Here is a 27,075-nt window from a genome sequence, read left to right on the forward strand (position 1 = left end):
CCTGTGTCTATGTATGAGAGAGGCAGCCTGCTGCAGATGCTGCACAGATAGAGACACGCAAATGATTTATTCCCGATCTACTAAGCTTATCATATATTGTTCCTGTTTGTTCCTGAATAAAGAAGCTCTGTTGTCACATGCTTGGAGAGTATCCTGACTAATCCGCTGCCAACGCACTACTATCTGTTCCACCAGTTTCGAGTACTACCTTGGACTCAGAGTTTGTGCCTAGTGTCCTGGCACTTCCCGGCCTGTGGCACAGTGGGTCCATGATCTACGTGTGTTACAAAAGGCAGGTTACTGAGAAAAGAGTGAACTATCAGCCAGAGACAGGCGGCAGGTGGAGGGCGGGAATAGATTGAAAGGTGGAAGAACTGTAAGTGCACTATTTAGGCTATGTGCACACACCGCGGATTCACCTGCGAGAGTTTTTCCGTGCGGAACCGCAGGTAAAACCGCAGGTAAAGTGACCTGTGGTTTTCCTGCGGTTTGGCCTGCGGTTTTCTCCTGCGGTTTCACACCTCTACTATGTTAAAGGTGTGAAACCGCAGTGGATCTGCAGAAACAATTGACATGCTGCGGTTTAAAAACCGCAGCAAAACCACGCAGAAAAAACCGCAGCGTGAGCACAGCGGTTTTTAAAACCCATAGGGTTACATGGTACTGTACCATGTCTGCGGAACTGCTGCAGTTCCGCAGGGCCAAAAACGCTGCGGAACCGCAGCAGAATCCGCAGCGTGTGCACATAGCCTTACTCACTGCACTTGTGACTCATTAGCATACAATTTCAACACTGGATTTCTCTAACCGAAAAAATGGATTGCTATAAGCAGGGTAAGGAGTTAATCAGCAGGTCATTTACACACACATCCTCAGTTTGGGACATAAAATCCTAATGACAAGTTCCCTTTAAATCATGGTCTTACTCTTAATATTAAGCTTCTTGTGTTTCAAGTTGTTGTGTTTTGTTGAGGCATCTTTATCAACTCAGTGAACAATTGATGGTAAAAAGCAGATATTTGCCTGTAATTAATGAGAATGTCAAAAACAAGTTTAGAAATATCATAACATTGCCACCTGCAAAATCCTGATGCGGACAGAAGAGGATCTTTAAAATAATTCTTTTGATTAGGATGATTCCACAATCTAATAATGGTCCCTGTCCTAGAATGGAATAATATTAAAATGCAATTTTTAGACATACTGTATACAAGACAAAAAGGCTATATGAATTAATCATTTCATCTCCTAGATACAAGCAGTACACTATGTTTATGATGTGGATGAAGAGTACACTCATATATTGTATATTTTGCAGTTTTAGCTTACTAAGGATCCCGCTGTTTCATTCCACAGGCGGCAGTTTATTACTGCTGGTGCAGCAGCCGGTATCGCTTCTGTGTTTCGGGCTCCAGTTGGCGGGCTGCTCTTTGCTCTAGAAGAAGTGGCTTCTTTTTGGGACATTAAGCTGGCCTGGCAGACATTCTTTTGCTGTCTAATGGCAACCTTCACCACAGATGTTTTCTCATCTTCATTTGGCGGATTTGTATACAACGGTTATTTTGGATTCTTCAAAGCGGAGCAGAGAATCTTATTCTGGGTATGTATCAACTATACACTCAAAGTGAATGAAAGATTATTAGAATTATAAGGTTTTCAAAGCATTATAATTCTAGTGACATTCCTTTTTATATGTCACTTCCTATTCTGTTTTCTATATATTAAATTAAATCTGCTATCACGTTTTTGCTCTTTAAGCTGAGAGCAGCAAGCTGTAGGGGCAGAGACTCTGATTCCAACAGTACATTACTGACCGGGCTTTGTGTTGTTTCAATAAAACTAGTGTTTTATCAACATTATTATCACTAGAGGACTAGTAGCCTCGTGCTGTACAGTCCTCCTGCTCTGAGTAACAGCACCCCCACCAGTGTACAGTGTACAAAGAAAGTTATGACGTTATGGGCGGGGTTATACAGAGCTCAGCAGTCAGAGAACTGCTAGATCTGCAGCAGATATAACATTGATTTGATCAAAATGGCAACAAACAGACCAGAATGTGACACATAATAATAATCTTTTATTTTTATATAGCACTAACATATTCCGCAGCACTTTACAGTTTGCACACATTATCATCGCTGTTCCCTATGGGGCTCCCAATCTAAATTCCCTATCAGTATGTCTTTGGAATCAAGGTCTCTGACCCTTCATCATGCTGCTCTCAGATTTCATATAAAAAAAACTTGTGACAGGTTCACAGGCTTTCTTCAGGACTTATTAAATGAGGTTTACTGAAGAGAACGCTGGATGTGCTTAAACTTTATAATTTATTATCTTCTAATCTATGGGTGCTAGTATATTTGTTACAGAACACACTGCACATTGAGAAGGAATGTATAAATGTCTGTGTCTGCAGTTTTAGAATATGTTCATATTTTGTTTTTCCTATGTCGATGGCTACTTCGGTAATTCCGACTGAAGCCTTGAAAAAATTAGATTTGGGCAGAACCTGTGATGGGGCCACAGGCGGATCACTACTTCTTGACTTTTTTGCGGTGGGCAGAGAAGCACAGTTGACCACACTTTTGTGTCCGCCTCAGAAAGGAGGTTAGATTAAGCATAAAGTGACTATGCAATGTGAACCCCGCCCTATGAACCTGTATGGTCAGATTTTGGTCAGACCAATCTGCCATTAACTTTATAGAAACTCTGTGGCACAAATCTAGAGCGGACACTTGAATTTCTGCTGCAGATTGACCTGGTGATTTACACCTAGGTAAGGACTTTTGTCCTGTAATATATTTATTCTGTACTTTTCCCACACAGAATTCCCCGCAGTAAATAGACACGCTGTAGTGACTTTTTTGTGGTGCATATCAATGACGCATTATATATCTCAATCCATTGCAATAACAGTGTGATCTTATGTCTTAGGCTGGCACTCGGACCGGAGCGCTCAGCTGCATAGAAATACACGCAGCCACACACTCCAGTCCTGAGTGTTGGCGGCAGTGCTGGGTATTGAGACGCGAGACTCGTGCGAGTTTCTCACAAGTGTGACCCTGACCTTAGACAGAGCGCCCCTATAAATGGCCTCGCCAGCACAGAAGTTGTAATCAGAGTTTCCCATATAGAGACAATCTTGTAGTTTGCACCTAATCCTTTCATTTGCAGAGACTTTCTCAATTTGATGCTCCTCCTCACATGTCTTCACACCATAGCAGACCTTTCAAAGGGAACCTGTCAGAGTGATTCAATCCTCCAAACTGTTTACATGATTCCATGAAAATTAATGTCATCCATACCTTTATTTCTGCAATCTGCTGCACCCTGACTGAAAAATCACTGTTTTAGTTCATATGCAAAAGAGGCTTAAAAGGAACTCGTAAGTAGGATTAACCCTCCTAAGCCATATAGTTGGGCATGCAGGTCATAGAAAGTTGAATAAAATTATACCTTTATATCTACAATCTAATGTCTTAATCAAGCAAAATCCACAATTTTTATTATGTAAATGAGATGATAAGATCTATGGGCAGGACACAGGTCTCCCTGAGAATCTGCCTCCAGAGATTATTATTTAAATTAAAGGGGAGTTACCAGTATGATGTGTAATGGCCGCTCTCAGCTCTCACTGCAGCGTTGTGTGTGATTATAACTAACAGCAGAGCTGAGCTTTGCATCATTACAAACAAAATCTGCCATCCTAGCTTTCCTCTCAAAGTGTAGTCACCACTGCTATAGAGCTATGTCGGATTACAGATAACACTTCAACTTCCATCTCACAGGCAGCATGTGTGTGTGTTTGTGTAAGAGAGTGGACAGTTAAGGTTGCGGGGAGAACTGAGTTTAGGAGGTTGTAAAAGTAATTTCATCTGCTAGAGGAACACAATAATAATGCTGGCAATTGATTTATGTGCCGTTAACCTAACAATCAATCATTATAATAATTGAATATTCCTTAATACCCTTGCAGTAAAAAAAAATGCTTTTCTATTTTTATTCTTTAGACCTGGTGATACCCTCATGACATGGCATGGTGACCAGCTTTGTTAGGAAAAGATCAATAAATGGACCTTTGCACTAGCTATTAAAATTGCTTGTTAATAAACCCAAACCCACACGCATTCTCAGACATAGTAGATATAATCTCTCAGCATAGACTATACTGTAAAGGGTATGTCACACTAAGAGATATCGCTAGCAATATCGCTATAACTTGTGACGTTATAGCGATATTGCTAGCGATATCTCTGTGTCTGATACTTACCTATGACCCGCTCCCCCGCTGGTTATCGCTGATCGCGCGAGAACGTTCAGGACTGTTTCTCGTCGTCAGCTTCCTGTGGCGCTTCCTGCTGTGAGGACGAGCGACGCGTGGAGCCGGGCGGGAGGACGCAGGATCGCCTGGTGTGACAGGTAAGTAGCGACCCCCGTCCCCAGCGATGTTGCTGGTGAGATCTGCCTGTGTGGCAGCTCACTAGCGACCACTTAGCGATGTACCAGCAATCCTGACCGCGTCATATCGCTGGTCGGGATCGCTGGTACATCGCTAAGTGTGACAGTACCTTAACAGTGTGTCCCTCCAATGGCCTGTGTCCCTGGACTGCAATGTAATCAGGCCAGAGTCAACAACCAGTGGGGGAGTCTATCTTTGTTCTCAGCATAGGACTTGTCCAATACAAGCTTGTAGCTTCTGGAAACTTCTTAAGTTAGCCACATAGTCAAAAGTAGGTGGGAGCCCTCCCCCATGGAGGGGTGGATCCCAGGACACAGGACAATAGACACTTATGTTGGCTGAGTCAGTGGTGTGGTGACCTGGGAAGGGCTGGGATCTTATGCTGAGGCGAGATCCCAGTGACCGTGTGTATTGTTGGAAGCTGCCACGTGGGACTGTGTTGTATCCCTCATCATATGGATCCATTGAAATCACCCAAGGACTATTTCTATTTTCCTGGCGTCGGATTGCCGAGTGGCGCCCCCGGATCTGCTCCCTTTGTGTGGACTCTAAGAGGCGCTATTGATATTTTATGTTCTATGCTCCCTGTCTCAATCGTTGCATTAATCTTCGGCCTGGTGTTCCTTCCTGCTCTGTCGCACACACCGTCACATATACAAATTTGCAATTGCCAGCAACTATTTTCCTAAATACGCTCAAAAAATGGGCTAGATGGATGGAAATATATCCTAAATCCCAGTATATGAGCGTGTGGTCAGCTACTGTAACATAATTATTCCGTCGCTCAAAATGTGAAGTCTATTTGCATTTCCTGAAACGCTCATGTTGTCTTTCAATATTCTGTATGTCTTAAAGAGTGTAATACCGATCTATATACACTGTTAAAGAACCTGTTGTGACTTCTTCATCCTCCTTTGTTTTTATCCCTCCTTAGTATTCCTTCCCTATTTTCCACGCCCCTCACCTTTACTGCCTCCCTCTTCCCCCTCACCTCCCTTTCTCCCCCCACTACTACCCCAAATGCATGTAAAATGTTAAATTGTTAATAAAAAAATAAAAAAATGGAAGAGAAATTGCTCATTAATTACAATTACCTGCCTGATTGACAGCTGACTGCCCACTGTCTACCTGCCTGTTCTACCCATCTCCAGCTCTGAGTAGTCACCAGGCAGGTAGATGCCTCTGTTAACAACTACCTGCTTGTTAGTTTTTAGGCCCATTTAAAAAAAACAAACAAACAAAACTAAGTAATATGATAGAAAGTGAATTATTTTGCCTTCATAAAGAATATCAGTATTTTTATAGCCAGCAGCATTTCATGTGGTTTAAAAAAGGTGACATCTGTTTTGCAGAAAAAAACTACTACATAGAAAGGATATCTAGAGTAAAGAAGGTTGTAGATCTAGAATACTGCAATGTAACATTACACAGCACTGTTGTCATCGGATAAACAAGTTTTCTTTATTTTTCTCAAGGTGAAAGACCTACTGGATATGAGTGTTTTGGCCTTTATCCCCAGTATTATCACTGGCGTTCTTGGAGGCTTACTGGGCGCCTTGTTTGTGTTTCTGAATGTGAAGATCAATACCTTACGTATGAAGATTTTCAACTCAGTTTCTCACAAGCTTGTAAGAAAGCTGAGCAAGCTACTCGAGACTTTGTTTCTGATGGTAAGTAAAATAAGATCCTTCAAAAGAGATCATGGATGTTATCAAAATTAAAGGGAACCTGTCAGGTCCCCCATCGGTTTTATACCAGTATATTATTGCAGGGTCAGGCTCAACAACTTAATAGGGATTTAAAATCATTGGGAGGACTTAACAAATTCTCTTTACAGCTAAAGCTAGTTTCACACTAGCGCTTTTGAGCGCAGCGACGGCCTGCGCATGGCCGCCGCTAAGCCCTGCCCCTGCCGCGCCTCCGCCGGTAGCTCCGCCTACCGGCGCATGACGCTGCATGCGTCCTGCGTCCCCTATCTTTATCACTGGGGGTGCAGGCCGTGCGCAGTATGCGTTTGGCGGCGCATGCGTCCTTTTGACGGTGCGCCGACCTGTACCAAATGCAACCTGCTGCAGTTTGGTTGCGCTCGGCGCACCGTCAAAAAGGCGCATGCGCCGCCAAACACATACTGCGCACGGCCTGCGCCCCCAGTGATAAAGATAGGGGACGCAGGACGCATGCAGCGTCATGCGCCGGTAGGCGGAGCTACCGGCGGAGGCGCGGCAGGGGGCGGGGCTTAGCGGCGGCCATGCGCAGGCCGTCGCTGCGCTCAAAAGCGCTAGTGTGAAACTAGCCCTAGAAAACTTCCCACGATGAGTGTTTGGTGAGTGCTATTAGGCAATTTAGATTGTCTGTGTTGTTTTACTGCGTTTCTAAGTACAGATTTTTTTACATGCATTTTTATCGCATTTTTGTCATTGCCATTTTTGTCTCTTTTTGGCATGCCATATTTTTAATATAGGTGCTTATTTTTTTTAAATAATTCCTGGCTTTGACAAAACGCTATTGATACAGTTAAAGATGGATTACCTGCATTTATAGTGCAGATTTTCCACAGCTATTTTAATTCTATTGGGAAAATCTGCACATAAACCTCACCACACCCGCAAGATCATAGAATCATAGAATGGTAGGGACCTCCTGGGCCATCTGGTCCAACCCCCTGCTCAACGCAGGATTCGCTAAATCATCCCAGACAGATAGCTGTCCAGCCTCTGATAAATTGACATGTTGCTAATTTCAAATACACCGCAGGTCAGTTTATGCAGTGTAAAAAAAAAACAAAACAAAAAAAAACAATGGACATGAGATTTCTATAAATCCAGTCTGGTTTGTTGGGTCTTTAAGATTGCACAGTGAAAATATGCGTATAGTCGTGGGCCGGACTGGGGGTGGTCCCTCTGTATACCTCGCAGTGACGTACAGACACAAGCTGGAGGCAAGTATCGTGTGCAACAGGTCCAAGTTTATTCTCTCTCGCTGTCCGCCAGACGGCCTCACAGTACACCGCACTTCCTTCACAGCACTCCGGTTACACTACACAAGGGGACACCGTGCTTTCTCCAGGGACATATATATATACGTACCGTCCCCTTCTTCACTCTGTGACGCTTCTGACAGCTCCGTCACTGTGGCTGCCGTAGGCCTGTACACCAACAGTAATGTTACAGGTCGCACGCCGTTCCAAACACGGTGTCCTACACCCGGAGCCTCATCTATACTTCGTGTCAGGACCACCCCCCTGACTTTCTCTCTCCTCAGTCCCCCAGGTTGGGTTTTCCTCACAGTGCCACAACTGTCACAGTCTCCTCATCACTTGATCTCCCCCTGGGGACTGGAACTTTCTGGAACCCTCCTGTCAAATTTATAGCTTTCCCGCTTCCCTGTTACTCCGCCCCCATGACCAACGGTTTCTAAAGCCCTAAGCTGATGTCAAGTCCTGAACTTACACTCCTCCCTGCCATCTAGTGGTCAACCCAAGGTACTGCACGTCACCTACACTTTTCTAGCTGTTTTCCTTTCTGAAATCTGACCAGTCAGTCCATCCGTCAAGTCACCTTCCCTACATATATGCAGCATCAATAACTCGCCAAAAACTCATCTTGGGAACTTAATCTTAGAAATGTTCTACAAGTGAATTACAGTGAATTATAGAATTGCTGGGTGAGGTCAATCACGAGTTCACGACCTTCATGTATGAGCTATAGTGTAACTATAAGGCCATGTTCACACGTTCAGTATTTGGTCACTATGTTACCTCAGTATTTGTAAACCAAAACCAGGAGTGGAACAATCAGAGATAAAGTATAATAGAGACACGTCACCACTTCTGGATATATCACCCACTCCTGGTTTTGGCTTACAAATACTGAGGTAAACTACTGACCAAATACTGAAAGTGGGAACGTGGCCTAAAAAGCCCCTCTGGATGGAGGATCTGGCCAGTCCATGATGAATTACACTTGTTGGTCTCAGTGGGTACATACATGTAATACTTTCTTGCCCCTGTGGTGGTTGCAGCTGAATTCAGCACTTGCGACTCTCAAGTGGGGCATCTGCGCTGTGCTTCACCCTATAACGGACGGGCACCAGATTCAATGCGCTTCTGCTCACGCGACACCTCTCCTCATGGTGGAACAGAAAGAGACGCCTCCGAGGACACACAACAGGAACAGCGCAGACAAGCCGCATGAGCATGCCTGGGATTTGGATTCTTGCTGCTTGACGTAACACAGCAAGGAGTGTGTCAGTCCGGCAGGATCAGCCAGCGCTGGGCCCTGAATAGAGCTGAGGGTACAGTGAGCACATGCAGAATAAAAAGCCCTAAACAATAGAAGGTGGTGGTTTCACTTTTTTAAGGACATGATGATATGGAAATTGTATAATTACAGCAGTACAGTCAAACTGTATTGGTGATAACTGCTATTGCTTTTAGCATTTCTTTTTAAAGGGAATCTGTCAACATGTTTTTGCTATGTAATCTGAGAGCAGCATGATGCAGGGACAGAGACCCAGATTCCAGCGATGTGTCACTTACTTGGCTGCTTGCTGCATTTCTGATAAAGTTACTGTCTGAATACTGAGCTTTGTATAACCCGGCCCACACCACTGATTGGCAGTATTCTGTGTACACTCTACATAGGCAGAAAAAAGATAATCAGTGGTGGGGGCGGAGTTATACAGAGCTGATGAGTATGGAGGACTATACAGCACAAGACATCTAGTCCAATAGTGATAATCTCCTGCTGATAAAACACTGATTTTATTGCAACGATAACAAGCAGTCCAGTAGTGTTACGTTGCTGGAATCTGTGTCTCTGCCCCTCCATCATGCTGATTAAATAGCGGAAACCTGCTGACAGATTCCCTTTAATATCAGCTGGAAAAGATAATGTAGCCACTTATTTGTCACTGCGAGACACAATTTATTAAAATAAAAATCGTTGCAGTATCATTGTAGTGTAGTGTACATTATACTATACAACGGGCTTTAATCCTTCTATCTATCATTTTAGGCAGTAACACTGACTATAACAGTCTATGTGCCATATTTCTTCCCGTGCACTTCAGACCCTACAAAGTCTCATCTCACAAACTCATCTCATGAGTAAGTATATATGTAAGATGCCTGTAAATATTTTATCAATACAGTACAATAAAAAAGAAATCTATTAAGGAACAGGTCGGATGATTAAATTCTTCTATTGGGTGAACTGTTTGTTGAATCCTAATCTCGGGATTTTTTCCACTACACTCAACACTGAAAGGCATTTATTTTGTCTTATAACTAAAATATTAAAACATATTTTATTTTAGCTTTATTGAATGCAAAAGTAAAGTGAAAATGAAGATATGTAATGTCCCTGTAATGGACGCGTTTACAATAGCACCAAAATAAACCTGTCGCTGTCATTTTATTCTGAGCAGTGCCTGTATATGTGCAATACCAAATCTGACCACTAGAGGGCATCATTTGATAGCGTTTGACGCTGTTGTGTACATTTGTTAACATTCAGGATTTTAGAGGAATACCGTACATTTTCTGGAATTAGTGTATGAGTATAAGATTTGTGATTAAACATTTTTAATGAATCCTGAAAAACATTATTACTGGCCACTGTAGGAAGAGATTTATTGTGTATATTTCCTAATTTTTTTCCTATTTAAATAACTAATTTTAAGTTTCCCATTGCAATATTTTAAGGGCTGGTAGATGCATTTTCTGTAATTAAAACTGATAACAATAACCCCTTAGGGGTCTGGCTATTTGGGTCCTTTGGGAAATAAAGTTTTTTTTATTGGTGTTTTCTGAAAGCCATATGATGTCGAAGGATTGGGGCTTGGTTTTTTTTTTTTGCTGAACAAGTTGTATTTTTTAAGTCATCATTTTTGGGCACAAACAACTTATTTATAACATTAAATTAATTAACTCTTTCTTGGGAGATATGTAAAAAAGGCACAGGCACACAGAGGTCACCACGCTCGGCCAAAGGCAAAAGTATAACTGACAGGGATTGGAGCTTCCCAGGGGTTTAAGAAGCTCTCCCAGAACCATAGAGAGGCCACAATCATTAACCCCAGGTGTGCAGGTCAAAACCCGTACTGAGCTCCAGACATTAACCCCTGACGTGCAGCTCAAAAACCTGCACTGGGATCATGACAGTTATATTACTGTGATGACAGGCATACTATTCAGTAGGACCAGTGACATGAGCCTGAACATATAATATATATACTAGCTGAAGAGCCTGGCGCTGCCCGGGCATAGTAACTAACTGTGGTTAGTTATAACAAATTATAATTATCCTCCATCCCATAGTCCCATGCCCATATACCCCTCATACATATCCTCCATCCCATAGTCCCATGCCCATATACCCATCATACATATTCTCCATCCCATAGTCCCATGCCCATATACCCATCATACATATTCTCCATCCCATAGTCCCATGCCCATATACCCATCATACATATTCTCCATCCCATAGTCGAGTGCCCATATACCCATCACACATCCTTCATCTCATAGACCCATGCCCATATACCCATCATACATATCCGCCATCCCATAGTCCCGTGCCCATATACCTGTCATACATATCCTCCATCCCATAGTCCAGTGCCCATATACCCATCACACATCCTCCATCCCATAGTCCCGTGCCCATATACCCGTCATACATATTCTCCATCCCATAGTCACGTGCCCATATACCCATCACACATCCTCCATCCCATAGTCCCGTGCCCATATACCCATCACACATCCTCCATCCCATAGTCAACCATTATGACATCATAATGAGCGGCGGGGCTTGATGACATCAGCGTCGCCATGGCAACCATTGTGACATCATAATGAGGGGCAGGGCTTGATACGCACACACTGTTTCCCCATTATGTAGAGAGGGGCATTATGACATAATGAGGGACGGGGCTTGACGCGCACATACTTTTTCCCCAGTATGTAGATAGGGGCAAAATTGTATGGTGACGCGCGGGGTTAAATTTCACCTCACAACATAGCTTAGGACACTCTCGGGGTCCAGACGTGTGACTGTGCCAAATTTTGTGGCTGTAGCTGCGACGGTGCAGATGCCTATCCCGGACATACACACACACACACACACACACATACACACATACATACATATATACACACTTTGAGCTTTATATTATATATATATATATATATATATATACACACAGTATATACAGTATATATATATCATATACGTATATATCATAATATATCACATATTATATGTCCATATGAACATGAACATTGACTCTTGTTGTAGATTGAATTGGTGTTTGTTGATTTGTTTATTGGCTGTTGATTATCTATTGTATAAATCCCTGTAGCTTATTTTTCTACTATCCTTGAGTAGAGATGAGCGAATTTGTTCGGATTTTGGCCCCGAATCTGATTTTGACATATTCGTGCCATATTCAAACACTATTCGGGCCAAATATATGTCTTATGATAGGTTCCGAACATATTTGGTAATTTCTACTCCCATTTACTCTAATGACGTTTGGCTGTGTTCGACGAATATTGCAAAAACAATATTCAATTCCGATCATATTTGGAACCGAATTCGAACAAATTCGCTCATCTCTATCCTTGTGGAACAAAGGCATAGGTTAATTGAACAATCGATGTTTGTTAATTTGGTGAATACTTGCTGACTACCTATTGTATTAATCCCTGCAGCTTGTAGTTCTGCAATCATTGAAGGACAAAATATGTAGGTTAATTGAACACTTGCGCAAGAGGGATTAATCTTATCCCACCTCCCCCAAACCTGTGGCTAATACCCTGAAGGAAAGCTGTGGGTATGAAAAGGGCCTCTCCTTCTACAGAGAGAATCTACAGGATTGCAGCCACTGAACCATGGCACCAATTGGAGAAATACAAATCTGCTCCATTGACCATCATTGAACCCTCAAAGACACTTGGAGGACCAATTTGGGACAATCAGATCACCTGGCCATTTGCCTCAATCTACTCTGTCAGCTTCCTAAGCTTGCCGCTACGACCTCTCTGTGGGGCCCGGCAAAAAACTGTCTGCCACTGGTTGGGATAGTTGGCCCTGGGAGTCACAAATATTCTCATTCCCGGCGAGTCAGCAAAAGGGTGAGACTCTGTCATTTGCAGCATCTTGTGTAATTGTTGGCACTGTACTATATGTTGTTGACTGTTTGTGATCCAATAAATTATTGTCATAGCGTGTTGCCCTTACCCTGTGTTTGTTCAAGCCATCTTTCTAAAGACAGCCAGGCCAGTGGACGAGAGCACCCACTGACCCTCGTGTCTCCACACTTGGTGACATCAGAGGGATACTACTCAGACTGGCTGATCCAGGGGAACTGCAGGGGACTGGTGTTCATAAACACCGTCCAAAGGCTCCTCAACCAGGGAGGCAGATGGGCAGTACAAGCAGACCATAGGTGAGGCATATATAGCAGGTTTTGGAAGCCACCATGTCCAACCCCACCAGCTAGGCCTTGAGAAGAGGACATGGAGTGTATATACAACCTCAAAAAGAAATGGCAACTACAAGAGTTGTGTCAGCTTTGATAGATCGAATGCTGGGCCTCCAACACTCGGTCTGATTTGATTCAGGAATTGGTCCAATGGAATTCCCAGAACGTTGATGTCACTGAAAACTCCACTGAGGTTGACCCAGAGGAATTAAACTGCTTGCCAGTGCAAGGATCCAGTGGCAGTATGGAATCAACAACCCAGTCCAAAGCAGTCCAAATTCAGAAGTTGTTGGCCACATTGGGTCCCGGAGCCTCAAGAAGGGAGAGGTCTTGTGTTATAGAATCAGTTTTGAGAGTTCCAGTACCCCTACCTCCAGCACCGGACCCTACCTTCATGATAGTCAACCACCAAGGACATCATCTTTTCTACCGAGAAATGCCAGTATTTAACAAGTCTAACAGAGGTTGATAAATATCTGCAAAGCTTTGAGACACTGATGATGCTCCAGATGCCCACAGCTTAATAGCCAAATACTTGTGGAGTAGTTTGACTTGCTGGTCCCGGGATGGTGTCCGGTCGCTTGGGTCTCGGGACTGCCTTGACTATTGGATTATTAAAGAGAACCTGTCACCTGTTTTGGCCACTATAAGATGCGGCTACAGCCTTTCAGGGCTTATCTACAGCATTCTTTTATGCTGTAGATAAGCCCCTGGTGCGACCTGAAAGATAAGAAAAATAACTTTTATTATACTCACCAGGGGGCAGTCTGATCTGATGGGTGTCGCAGGTCCGGGTCCACCGCCTCCCATCATCTTGCGATGCCGCCTTCCTGCTTGCCTCAGGAGCGCGATGCCGGGGAGCAATGAGGCAAGCAGGAGGGCGGCATCTCTAAGAAAAGGGGAGGCACCTGTGACACCCATGGGACCAGACCGCACTGGACCGCCCCCCCGGGTGAGTATAATAAAACTTATTTTTCTTATCTTTCAGGTCACTCCAGGGGCTTATCTACAGCATTATAGGATGCTGTAGATAAGCCCTGAAAGGCAGTGGATGCATCTTATAGCTGCCAAAACAGGTGACAGGTTCCATTTAATAATTTGAATTTATGTTTTTGTGCTGTAATATTCCAGAAGCCTTAACGTTAGAGTTGAGCGATACCGTCCGATACTTCAAATGGTATCGGCCGATCTTTAAAAAAAGTATCGGTATCGCCGATTCCGATACCGGAAGTCCCATTCAAGTCTATGGGACTTCCGGTATCGGAATAAGAAAAACCCTTTCCTGCCCTTGTACAGCCTCTCTGGGGTCTGTACGGGCCTTTCGGGGGGCTGTGCCGGCCTGCCAGGGGGTCTGTGCAGGCTCCGGTGGTCTGTGCCGGCCTGCCGGTGGTCTGTGCAGGCTCCGGGGGGCTGTGCCGGCCTGCCGGGGGGCTGTGCCGGCCTGCCGGGGGGCTGTGCAGGCTCCGGGGGGCTGTGCCGGCCTGCCGGGGGGCTGTGCCGGCCTGCCGGGGGGCTGTGCCGGCCTGCCGGGGGGCTGTGCAGGCTCCGGGGGTCTGTGCAGGCATCGTCCGATGGGACTACAAGTCCCATCGGGCGATGCCTGCTACCATGACAGTGATTGACACATTAGCCAATGATGGGACAGTAGTAGTCCCATCATCCGGCTAATGTGTTAAATGTAAAAAAAAAAAAAAAAAAAATTACATGCTACATACATACAACATGCATACTACATACATGCTACATTCATACTACATACTACATACATGCTACATTCATACTACATAAATACTACATGCAACATACATACTACATATATACTACATGCATGCTACATACATACTGCATGCTACATACATACCACATATATACTACATACATACTACATGCATGCTACATGCATGCTACATGCTACATACATAACACATATATACTACATGCATGCTACATACATACTACATGCTACATACTACATATGTACTACATGCATGCTACATACTACATGCTACATACATACTACATATATACTACATGCATGCTACATACATACTGCATTCTACATGCATGCTACATACATACTACATACATACTACATGCTACATACATACTACATATATACTACATACATACTACATACATACTACATGCATGCTACATACTACATGCTACATACATACTACATATATACTACATGCATGCTACATACATACTACATGCATGCTACATACATACTACATGCTACATACATACCACATACATACTACATATATACTACATGCATGCTACATACATACTGCATGCTACATGCATGCTACATACATACTACATACATACTACATGCTACATACATACTACATATATACTACATACATACTACATGTATACTACATGCATGCTACATACATACTACATGCATGCTACATACATACTACATGCTACATACATACCACATACATACTACATATATACTACATGCATGCTACATACATACTGCATGCTACATGCATGCTACATACATACTACATACATACTACATGCTACATACATACCACATATATACTACATACATACAATACATTCATACAATACATACATAGACATACAGTACATATAACATAGAGTAACATACTTACCAATACTTGTCACATTGTTCCCCGAAGCCATTGTCTTTTCCGGAATAAATATTAACATAACAAACCACAAAAATACTCACCCACGATCCGAAGCAGTCCACGAGTGTGTCCCACGACGATCTTGGGTAGAGAACTGCAGCATCAGCTGTTGCTGCCGTTCTCTACGGGCTGCAGGAATCCAATGACGGAAGGTAGGTATCCTTCCGCACTGTATTCCTCCGCCACTTAAAAAAAAAAAAAAGTCCCTAGTCTCACTTTATGCCATTGCTGTGTGGGAAATTCCCACGCAGCAATGGCATAAAGTGAGACTAGGGACTTTTTTTTTTTTAAGTGGCGGAGGAATACAGTGCGGAAGGATACCTACCTTCCGTCATTGGATTCCTGCAGCCCGTAGAGAACGGCAGCATCATCTGATGCTGCAGTTCTCTACCCAAGATCGTCGTGGGACACACTCGTGGACTGCTTCGGATCGTGGGTGAGTATTTTTGTGGTTTGTTATGTTAATATTTATTCCGGAAAAGACAATGGCTTCGGGGAACAATGTGACAAGTATTGGTAAGTATGTTACTCTATGTTATATGTACTGTATGTCTATGTATGTATTGTATGAATGTATTGTATGTATGTAGTATATATGTGGTATGTATGTAGCATGTAGTATGTATGTAGTATGTATGTAGCATGCATGTAGCATGTAGTATGTATGTAGCATGCATGTAGTATATATGTAGTATGTATGTAGCATGCATGTAGTATATATGTAGCATGTATGTAGTATGTATGTGGTATGTATGTAGCATGTAGTATGTATGTAGCATGCATGTAGTATATATGTAGTATGTATGTAGCATGTAGTATGTATGTAGTATGTATGTAGTATGTATGTGGTATGTATGTAGCATGTAGTATGTATGTAGCATGCATGTAGTATATATGTAGTATGTAGTATGTATGTGGTATGTATGTAGCATGTAGTATGTATGTAGCATGCATGTAGCATGCATGTAGTATGTATGTAGCATGCATGTAGTATGTATGTAGCATGCATGTAGTATGTATGTAGTATGTATGTAGTATGTATGTAGCATGCAGTATGTATGTAGTATGTATGTAGTATATATGTAGTATGTATGTAGCATGTAGTATGTATGTAGCATGCATGTAGTATGTATGTAGCATGTAGTATGTATGTAGCATGCATGTAGTATGTATGTAGCATGTATGTAGTATGTATGTAGTATATATGTAGTATGTATGTAGCATGTAGTATGTATGTAGCATGCATGTAGTATGTATGTAGTATTTTTTTTTTTTTTTTTTTTAACATTTAACACATTAGCCGGATGATGGGACTACTACTGTCCCATCATTGGCTAATGTGTCAATCACTGTCATGGTAGCAGGCATCGCCCGATGGGACTTGTAGTCCCATCGGACGATGCTTGCACAGACCCCCGGACATCAGCACAGCCCCCCGGCAGGCCGGCACAGCCCCCCGGCAGGCCGGTACAGACCCCCACAGGGTGCACAGACCACCGGCAGGCCGGCACAGCCCCCCGGCAGGCCGGTACAGACCCCCACAGGGTGCACAGACCACCGGCAGGCCGGCACAGCCCCCCGGCAGGCCGGTACAGACCCCCACAGGGTGCACAGACCACCGGCAGGCCGGCACAGCCCCCCGGCAGGCCGGTACAGACCCCGGGCAGTCCACACAGCCCCCCGGCAGGCCGGCACAGCCCCCCGGCAGGCCGGCAGAGACCCCCGGAAGGCCCGAAATGACGGCGCATCATGATGCGCACACACCGCGCATCATGATGACGTCAGTCTGTCAATCAACTTTGAACTTCCGATTCCGATGCCGAATTCCGATATTGAAAAAATATCGGAAGTCGGTATCGGAATTCCGATACAGCAAGTATCGGCCGATACCCGATACTTGCGGTATCGGAATGCTCAACACTACTTAACGTTTTATTTTTGTATTGCCAGCTGTATGAGGGCTTGCTTTTTGCATGACAAGCAATAGTTTTCAATTTTACCATTATGGGCAACATATTACTTTTTGATTACTTTTTTTATGGAAGGGAGAGGAGAAGGGGCAAAGGATCAACACAACTAGAAACTGTTTGCAATTTTATATTTTTCTACAATGTTCAGCATGCACCATAATTAACAACATCTTTCTTTCTGTCAGTATGCTTACGTAGATAGACAATTTGTACATTTTTTTAATGGTTTACTTCATTTAAACAGATCTATTACCATCTTCTGAGAGTCATAACATTTTTGATCACTTAGGTAATCACTGCACTACTACTATAATGTACCAAACTGTCAAAATTCTACAGACAGGCAGCATATTAGATTTTTCCTTTAGCGAAGCCTAAAAGGTTTGCATAATTCCATAATTAGCAGAACGAGAGACCATTGTTACGCCTCCTGGTGCTATAATAATGTTTCGGCACCCTATGATCATGACGCGGGCAGGGCCGGTTTTAGGCAAGGTGGGGCCCTAGGCAAAGTTTAAAATGAGGCCCCAAATGCTAACATATTGCACATCACACAGAAGCATTTTAATTGTATTTACATGCGCTGAGTTCAGGCCTCTAAATTATTGAAATCGTTCAACACTTGTTTCCCGGCCTCTTTACCCCAACTGAGAAAAAATGATGGGAACAGAGCAATCACTATTAGATCAATCTGTCCCCATACAGTATCATGTTATCAGCAGCACATCTACAGTTTACACCAGAGATGTGCTGCTGAGAACAATGATTTTTATTCCGGCATAAACAAACCAATCACTCGATGAATATGCAGCATTTTGCTTGTTTAGTATAATATACCCCATAGTTCTCCATATATTATAATGTGCACCACAGACCTCCATATTGTAAAATGCACACCCCATAGTCCTCCCTATAATATAATATCCCCATAGTCCTCAATATAGTATAATATACTCCCCATAGTCCTCCATATAGTATAATACACTCCCCATAGTCCTCAATATATTAAAATACATTGCTTAGTCCTCCATTTAGTATAATACACTTCCCATAGTCCTCCATATATTATAATACACTCCCCATAGTCCTCCATATATTAAAATACACTCCTCAGTCCTCCATATAGTATTATACACTTCCCATAGTCCTCCATATAGTATAATACACTCCTCATAGTCCTACATAATTTAAAATACACTGCTCAGTCCTCCACATAGTATAATATACTCCTCATAGTGCTCCATATAGTATAATGCACCACCATAGTCATCCATGTAGTTCAATTCACTTCCCATAGTATAATGCACCCCATAGTTCTTCATATAGTATAATGTATTCCCCATAGTCCTCGATACAGTATAATGCAGCCACCCCATAGAGCATAATGCAGCCACCCCACAGAGTATAATGCAACCACCCCACAGAGTATAATGTAACCCCCCATAGAATATAATGCAGTGCCCTTCTTATAGTATAATGTAGCCCCATCATAGAGTATGATGCAATCACCCCTCATAGAATATAATAAATGTAATACAGCCCCCCGTAGAATATAATGTAGCCCCAAATAGAATATAATACAGCCCACCTCCCCATAGAATATAATGTGGTCCCCCATAGAATATAATGTAGCCCCCCATAGTATATAACACAGCCTCCCCCATAGAATATAATGTAGCCCCCCATAGAATATGATGTAGCCCCCCATAGTATATAACACAGCCTCCCCCATAGAATATAATGTATAATGCACCTCCATAATATATAATACAGCCACATAGTATATAACACAGCTTTCCCCATAGAATATAATATACCCCTATAGTATATAACACAAACTCCCCCATAGAATATAATGTACCCCCCAATAGTATATAACACAGCCAGTTAGTATATAACACAGCTCACATAGTATATAAAACAGCCCACATAGTATATAGCACAGCCCACATAGTATATACCACAGCCCACATATTATATAACACAGCCCACATAGTATATAGCACAGTCACGTAGTATATAACACAGCCCACACAGTATATAGCACAGCCACATAGTATATACCACAGCCCACATATTATATAACACAGCCCACATAGTATATAGCACAGTCACGTAGTATATAACACAGCCCACATAGTATATAACAGAGGCCACAAAGTATATAACACAGCCCACATAGTATATAACACAGCCATATAGTGTATAACACAGCCCACATAGTATATAACACAGCCCACATAGTATATAACACAGCCCACATAGTATATAGCACAGCCACGTAGTATATAACACAGCCCACATAGTATATAGCACAGCCACGTAGGATATAACACAGCTCACATAGCCCATTCCCCCCGAGAATGGCCCCACAGTCCAGTACTCACTGTTATATTAAAAAAAAACCCCAGAAAAAACGCAATCCTTACCTCTCCTTGTGCCCGCGCTTCTCTCGCCTCCTGTCTCAGCAGCTGCACACAGTGAGTGCCCGATGACCTTATCGCGCACCCGCAGTGTCAGAGGTAGAGGGGAATGATGGGAGAGGGAGCGTCAGCTGACGCTCTCTCCTCCATCATTGCTTTGAACTGTACCGGCAAATGCCTGCCCCTAATGCCGGCCCTGGCTGCGGGGTGCCAGTAGGTGATAAATAGATGCTGTGGTCACTATTGACTGCGGCATCTTAGGAAGTACCATAACTGAGCCACTCTGGATTCTCTACAGTGCACACTCACCGCTGATGTTTCTCCTATAGAAAGATTTATGGGAAAATGCATATTAAAAAGCTACACATAGAGCATGTTGCATCTGGAAAAGAAATATTGCAACAGGAATAGAGATGATCGAATTTCTGCAGATTTTGGCCCCGAATCTGATTTTGACATTTTCAGGCCATATGCGAACACTATTCGTGCTTAATGTATGTCTTATGATCGGTTCCGAACATATTTGGTAATTTATTATTATTATTATTATTATTATTTATTTATATAGCACCATTGATTCCATGGTGCTGTACATGAGAAGGGGGTTACATACAAATTACAGATATCACTTACAGTAAACAAACTAACAATGACAGACTGATACAGAGTGGAGAGAGGACCCTGTCCTTTCGGGCTTGCATGCTACAGGATGGTGGGGAAGGAGACAGTAGGTTGGTGGGTTGCAGCAGTTCCGGTGTTGGCTGAGGTGATATCACCGGTAGTGGTGAGAGAGAAGGAGGAAGCGGGGTCATTGCAGGCTGTAGGCTTTCTTGAAGAGGTGGGTTTTCAGGTTGCGTCTGAAGGATCCAAATGTGGATGTTAGTCGGACTAGTTGGGGCAAAGAATTCCAGAGAATAGGGGCTATTCGGGAGAAGTCTTGGAGGCGGTTGGGTGAGGAGCGAATAAGTGTGGAGGAGAGAAGGAGGTCTTGGGAGGACCGGAGATTACGTGAGGGAAGGTATCGGGAGATTAGTTCAGAGACATATGGGGGAGACAGGTTATAGATGGCCTTGTAGGTCAAAATTAGTAATTTGAACTGGATACGCTGAGGGAATGGGAGCCAGTGAAGAGATTTGCAGAGGGGAGAAGCAGAGGAGTAGCGAGGAGAGAGATTAATTTGTCGGGCAGCAGAGTTAAGGATGGACTGGAGAGGTGCGAGGGTGTTAGCAGGGAGACCACAGAAAAGGATGTTGCAGTAGTCGAGGCGGGAGATGATGAGGGCATGCACAAGCATTTTAGTAGATTGAGGGTTGAGGAAAGGACGGATTCTGGAAATATTTTTGAGCTGGAGGCGACAGGAGGTTGAAAGAGCTTGGATGTGCGTTTTGAAGGACAGGGCAGAGTCAAAGGTTACTCCGAGGCAGCGGACTTCTGGTACTGGGGAAAGTGTGATGTCATTAATTATTGTAGCAAGGTCAGGTAAAGAAGATCTGTCAGATGGAGGAAAGATGATGAGTTCAGATTTGTCTACATTGAGTTTGAGGAAGCGAGAGGTGAAGAAGGAGGATATGGCTGATAGACACTCTGGGATTCTGGACAGCAGAGAGGTGACGTCTGGGCCAGAGAGGTAGATCTGAGTGTCATCAGCATAAAGGTGGTAGTAGAATCCGTGGGACTTTATGAGTTGCCCCAGGCCAAGTGTATAGATTGAGAAGAGTAGGGGTCCTAAAACGGAGCCTTGAGGGACTCCAACAGAGAGAGGGTGGGATGAGGAGGTGGTGTGGGAGTGGGAGACGCTGAATGTGCGGTTGGAAAGGTATGAGGAGATCCAGGATAGGGCAAGGCCTTTGATGCCGAAGGAGGAGAGGATCTGTAGTAGGAGGCAGTGGTCAACTGTGTCAAATGCAGCGGACAGGTCTAGAAGCAGGAGTATAGAGTAATGTCCATTTGATTTGGCTGTAAGTAGGTCGTTATTTTCTACTCCCATTGAGTATAATGACATTTTGCTGTGTTTGACAAATATTGCAAGAACAATATTCAAGTTCGATCGTATTCGGAACTGAAACAGAACAAATTCGCTCATCTCTAAACAGGAATACACACACAAAGGAATGCCCAAAAAATCCCTGCACTGTCTATATTTTCCAACTGAGTCACAGTCAATATCTGACTATAGCATTTTTGTCTAAACCCCCTGCAATAAACCACATTTTTGCAGAAAAATTGCAACATGAGAAAATCCAGTTTAAATATATTAATTTATTACCATTTAAAAATGTTTTTATGATGTTTTTTTGCACCATTATTCTTTTTAAATGTTAATATCTCAATACAAGTAACTTACCAATGCTTTTTTTCTTTCTCATTTGGAGACCTTTGCTTTTTATGTTATTTCTGCCTATACTGTTATATGTCAATGGAGGTAGGAAAAGCCTTTCATGCATAGCAGTGAATCCTGTGGCCCAATGTAAGGGTATGTTCACACGTATGCGTTATTGGTGCGTTATTTTAATGCACATTATAATAGCATTTTACGGTACCAGCTATGTCTATGAGATTTCAGAAATCTCATGCACAAAACTTGTTTTTTTTTGTCCTCAGTATTTTGTGAAAAATCTTGGGTTTTGCAGAATGGAGTGTGTCACTTCTTTCAGCCTTTTTCACCAATTGAAACCAATGAGTGGTGAAAAAAAAGCCGAAAGAACGCTGAAAAAACACAGGTATCAGGTTTTGCTGCTGCGTTTTTGGTGCCAAACTTTATCAGCATGCACAAGAGACAAATGAATCGCGACAAAAATACAGCCAAAAAAAACCCACCACAAACCAAGCAAAAACTAAGCAAAACCTGCTTATTTGCAGCAAGTTTCTTACTGCCAAGACAGCACCAAAAAGGCAACGTGTGAACATAGCCTTAGGCTGAGTTCACACGTGGCGTTTTTTTCGCGTTTCCGCGGCGGTTTTAACTGCGTGATTTTGCCGCAAAAACGCGAAAAATCAGCATCCCATGCATTCCTATGGGATTCCGCAATGCTGTACTAATGCTGCGGTTTTTACCGCGGCGGAATCGCTTCGCGGTAAAAACCGCAGCATGCTCATTAATTTGCGGAATCGCGGCGATCCCGCACCCATAGGAATGCATTGTTCCGCTTACTTTCCGCATGTGGCTGTGCACACCATGCGGAAAGTAAGCAGAACATTTGCGGATGGTACCCACGGTCCGGAGGAGAGGAGACTGTCCTCTGGGCTGTGGGTACCATATCCCTGTAAAAAATAGAATTTAAAATAAAAAATATTGTTATTCTCACCCTCCGACGTCCCGCGCAGTCTTCCTGCTTCTCTTCACGCTCTCGTTCCCAGTAGTCCTTTGCGAAAATGCCCGCGATGGCGTCCGTTCTCGCGGGATCGCGAAGTCTCGCGGTCATTCGCGCGACGTCATCGCGAATGACCGCGAGACCTGACGTCATCGCGGGCATTTTCGCAAAGGATTACTGGGAACGGATGCGCGGGACGTCGGAGGGTAAGAATAACACCATTTTTTTTTTACATTCTATCTTTTACTATTGATGCCACATAGGCGGCCTCAGTAGTAAAAAGTTGGTCACACTCGTCAAACACTATGTTTGACGAGTGTGACCAACCTGTCAATCAGTTCTCCAAGCGATGCTACAGATCTCTTGGAGAACGCTAGCATTTTGCAAGCTAAATACGCTTGCAAAATGCTAGTTTTTCCGTGGGAAAATCGCGGGAATTTAAAATGCGATTTTCCCGCTGACTGGAATTCCGGAATTCTCGCGGTAATTTTCCGCGAGAGTTCTGGTACGTGTGCACTTAGCCTAATGGTATCTGCCTCACATAAATGAGGCTGTGGATATGAAGCCTAGCAGGAATGATAAATATTCTATTAAACAGAGACATTCAAAGGGGGTTGGAGGAGAAGAGGGGGATGGTAAACGAACTTCAGTGAAGAGGAGCTACTGCATCTGAGTGCTCCTCAAATCTGCGAATGTTCCTCTAGATATGGGTTGGTTGGGAGATATGCTTTGAGAATCAATTTCAGAATGACTGTATAATATACTGTACTTTGAACTGAATCTCTGCCCACCATGGCTATCTGACCGCACCAAAGTGTCACTTCTTTCTGCTAATATATATACAGTATATTTTTCTGTGCACAGAGATGGACAAATGGATGATTTCACAGTTAATGCATAACAGGACATCGGCAGGTGAGCTCTGCCATCTACTAACTAAAGATTGTAGGACAAGAGAAAGTGTAAAGAATTGCATCAGCAGGAACTTTATAATGAAGCGCATGTTTCCTGAGGGGAAGAGATTGGAGGAGACATCAGGTCAGGTGATAACTGTGTCATGTCACAGTTAGTAATTATAAAAGGCCCAGGAGGGCAGCGAAGGGGTGGAGTTGGTTCCTGAACCTGTAGCAGGACAGACGTGTGGTGCAGTGAAGCTTGCTTATAGCTGCCATAATGAGTGACTGGATACAAGTGAAGAATGGAGTGACCAGAACGAGTGGAGACCCAAATGATCAGACCGGAACCAGACATGAGTAAAGAACTAAGGGCCTGAAACTGGAGCCAAGTCAAAGGAGCCAAAACCGACTGAGCGGCACGAGAGCCAGGAGAAGTGAGAAGACTGTGTTAGAGGGACATAAGTGAGGTGCAGAAATACAGTACACAGGGATCTGGGGCGGCGATTCAAGGGACAGAGGCAGCCAGCACAATGTGTGCTAGTAGCGACTCACCAAGAAGGGACTTGCGGCTTAACGGTGCAGTAGCATTTATTCTCGTTAGGGTCCAAACGGCATGTGTCATTACCACCAGAGTGACAGGGCAACGACAGTGATGGGTACAAAACTGAATGTGATGTACAATGGGACAGAGTAATAGAATAGTTTTAAATGTTCAGTGCCTTGCATGATAGAGTTAGAGTAATAAATAATTGTTGGTTAAGTTACCATTGTGTCCATCTTCTGCACTGGTGCATCCCAAGCACCTGTATATGTATGTGTGTATATATATATATATATATATATATATACCCTACAAGGAACTAAACTAACTGCTGACCTACTTTTTATTTGCACTTTCCTTTAACTTGTTCTTTGATCCTCGTTCAGGCCTCCCGGTTTGTCTCACATTCCTCCGTGTTTTTTAAATCCAATCCTATTATTGTTCAATTAAAATATTGTAATATTTTGTTCTCAGCTAGTTCACTTCAAACCATGATGAAAAAGTAGGGAAGATTTATGAAGCAAACTGTATCAATATTCTATTTAAAATTACAAAACAAATAGAAATGGAACCATACTTATTAAGGTTGAAGGAAGACTTTAAGTCCATCTTGTTCAACCCATATCCTATCCTAACCTGCCCTAACATGTTGATCCAGAGGAAGGCAAAAAAAAAAACCCATGTGGCAAACAGTAAGCTTCACATTGGCGAAAAACATTCCTTCCTGACTCCACATACGGCAATCAGACTAGCTCCCTGGATCAACGCAATATCAAGGAAACTATTGTGCATAACCTGTAATATTATACTTTTCAAGAAAGGCATCCAGACCCTTCTTAGATTTTAGAAGGGAGTCACTCATTACAACATCATATGGCAGAGAGTTCCATAGTCTCACTGCTCTTACAGTAAAGAATCCGCTTCTGTGAGTATGCTTAAACCTTCTTTCCTCCAGACGTAGAGGATGCCCCCTTGTCCCTGTCACAGTCCTAAGAGTAAAAAGATCATTAGAAAGTTCTTTGTACTGTCCCCTCATATACATTAAAATAAGATCACCCCTAAGCCTTCGTTTTTACAAACTAAATAACCCCAAGTGTAATAACCTGTCTTGGTATTGCAGACCTCCTAGTTCCCTAATAACCTTGGTCGCTCTTCTCTGCACCTGCTCTAGTTCAGCTATGTCTTTCTCATTCACCGGAGACCAGACCTGTACATTCCATAAGTCACATTATGTGTTTTAGAAATGCTCAGTATATACCTTATATACTTATATGTTTGCATACCTCACTATATGTGCCAGAACAAAATAAGGACTAAGTTATTCTGACAAAATATGTGCGAGACCTAAATTAGGGTCTTAAAACTTAGAACAAAGTACCAGATCTTTGTTCTATGTCTGCTACATTAGAAGCCAATTGTTTTATAAATGGGACATGCTCGTAAGTGAAGGGGCACAGTTGCAGATTTTATGATGGTTTAAAGTTGCACCGTTGTCCCTATATATGTTTTTCCTAATATGTGTAGTGTGAATTAGCTGGTTAGATATTGAAAATGAATATTCAATATTCTGTGTCTTCTCTTTGAGTAGTACTCATGAAGTGTGGGATGCCTCAGAATATAATTGTCCAGAAGGGTCCATGGTTCCTGGATCAGATGAGTTTCTAAATTCAAATCATACAATTAATCAAGGTAATTAAATTTTTGCAGAAAATATTATGTTGAGAGGAAGTGTCATCCCTTAATATAACGCATTGAAATTAGATCCCTAAAGTGCTCCTCAGAGGAGTTTATTATGCAAATTAGTACCTCTCCTAGGTGGTATTTTATTCTGGAAGAAAGCCAATTTGCATAGTTTTCTTACATCTCAGTCTGAACCTGCTCATACAAGTTCTACTGCTACTCTTACAATGTGTACAGTGCTGAGGGACACAAGTTTGTTCCAAGCAAGTGCATTTGCATAGCTGGAATTTGCCTGGCCACCTGGGCAGGTTGTCAGTATGTATTTGCAGAGTAGCTAATTAATAGTTTTAATTAGCTCTTTGCTGTGAGCTCTGGTCAGAGCCACACCCTGTTTAAACTTCCATGTTGATAAAATGCCTCTAGTACCTTGAAAATGCACTTCACTCTGTATGCCCCAATATGGCGACCATAGCTTCCTTTCAATGTAGACAATAGTTGGTCCTTCTGGTTCAGTTCCCTCTGATTTCAATCCCCCCTTAAATGGGCTTTCTGTTCCCCTATGGGCACTGTTCCATATTGTTTAAATGGCCTCCCTGGCCTGGTTTCCAATCTGTCAAATGTCTCGCCACA

At 43.0% G+C, this 27,075-nt stretch overlaps 1 protein-coding gene across 4 annotated transcripts in view; it reads left to right on the plus strand.

Annotated features, from left to right (window-relative positions):
• Positions 1-27,075, plus strand: part of LOC141096891 (chloride channel protein D-like) — a 346,533-nt gene that overhangs the window by 108,332 nt on the left and 211,126 nt on the right. For all 4 annotated transcript variants that reach the window (XM_073583783.1, XM_073583784.1, XM_073583781.1 and 1 more), the window contains exons 8-11: positions 1,357-1,600; positions 5,935-6,129; positions 9,475-9,566; positions 26,354-26,454. In XM_073583783.1, coding sequence (XP_073439884.1) covers positions 1,357-1,600; positions 5,935-6,129; positions 9,475-9,566; positions 26,354-26,454 — 632 coding nt within the window. The remainder of the gene's footprint in view (positions 1-1,356; positions 1,601-5,934; positions 6,130-9,474; positions 9,567-26,353; positions 26,455-27,075) is intronic.

The sequence above is a fragment of the Dendrobates tinctorius genome, unplaced genomic scaffold, assembly GCF_039654945.1.
Source record: "Dendrobates tinctorius isolate UK_male_01 unplaced genomic scaffold, ASM3965494v1 ptg000081l, whole genome shotgun sequence".
Classification (NCBI taxonomy): domain Eukaryota; kingdom Metazoa; phylum Chordata; class Amphibia; order Anura; family Dendrobatidae; genus Dendrobates; species Dendrobates tinctorius.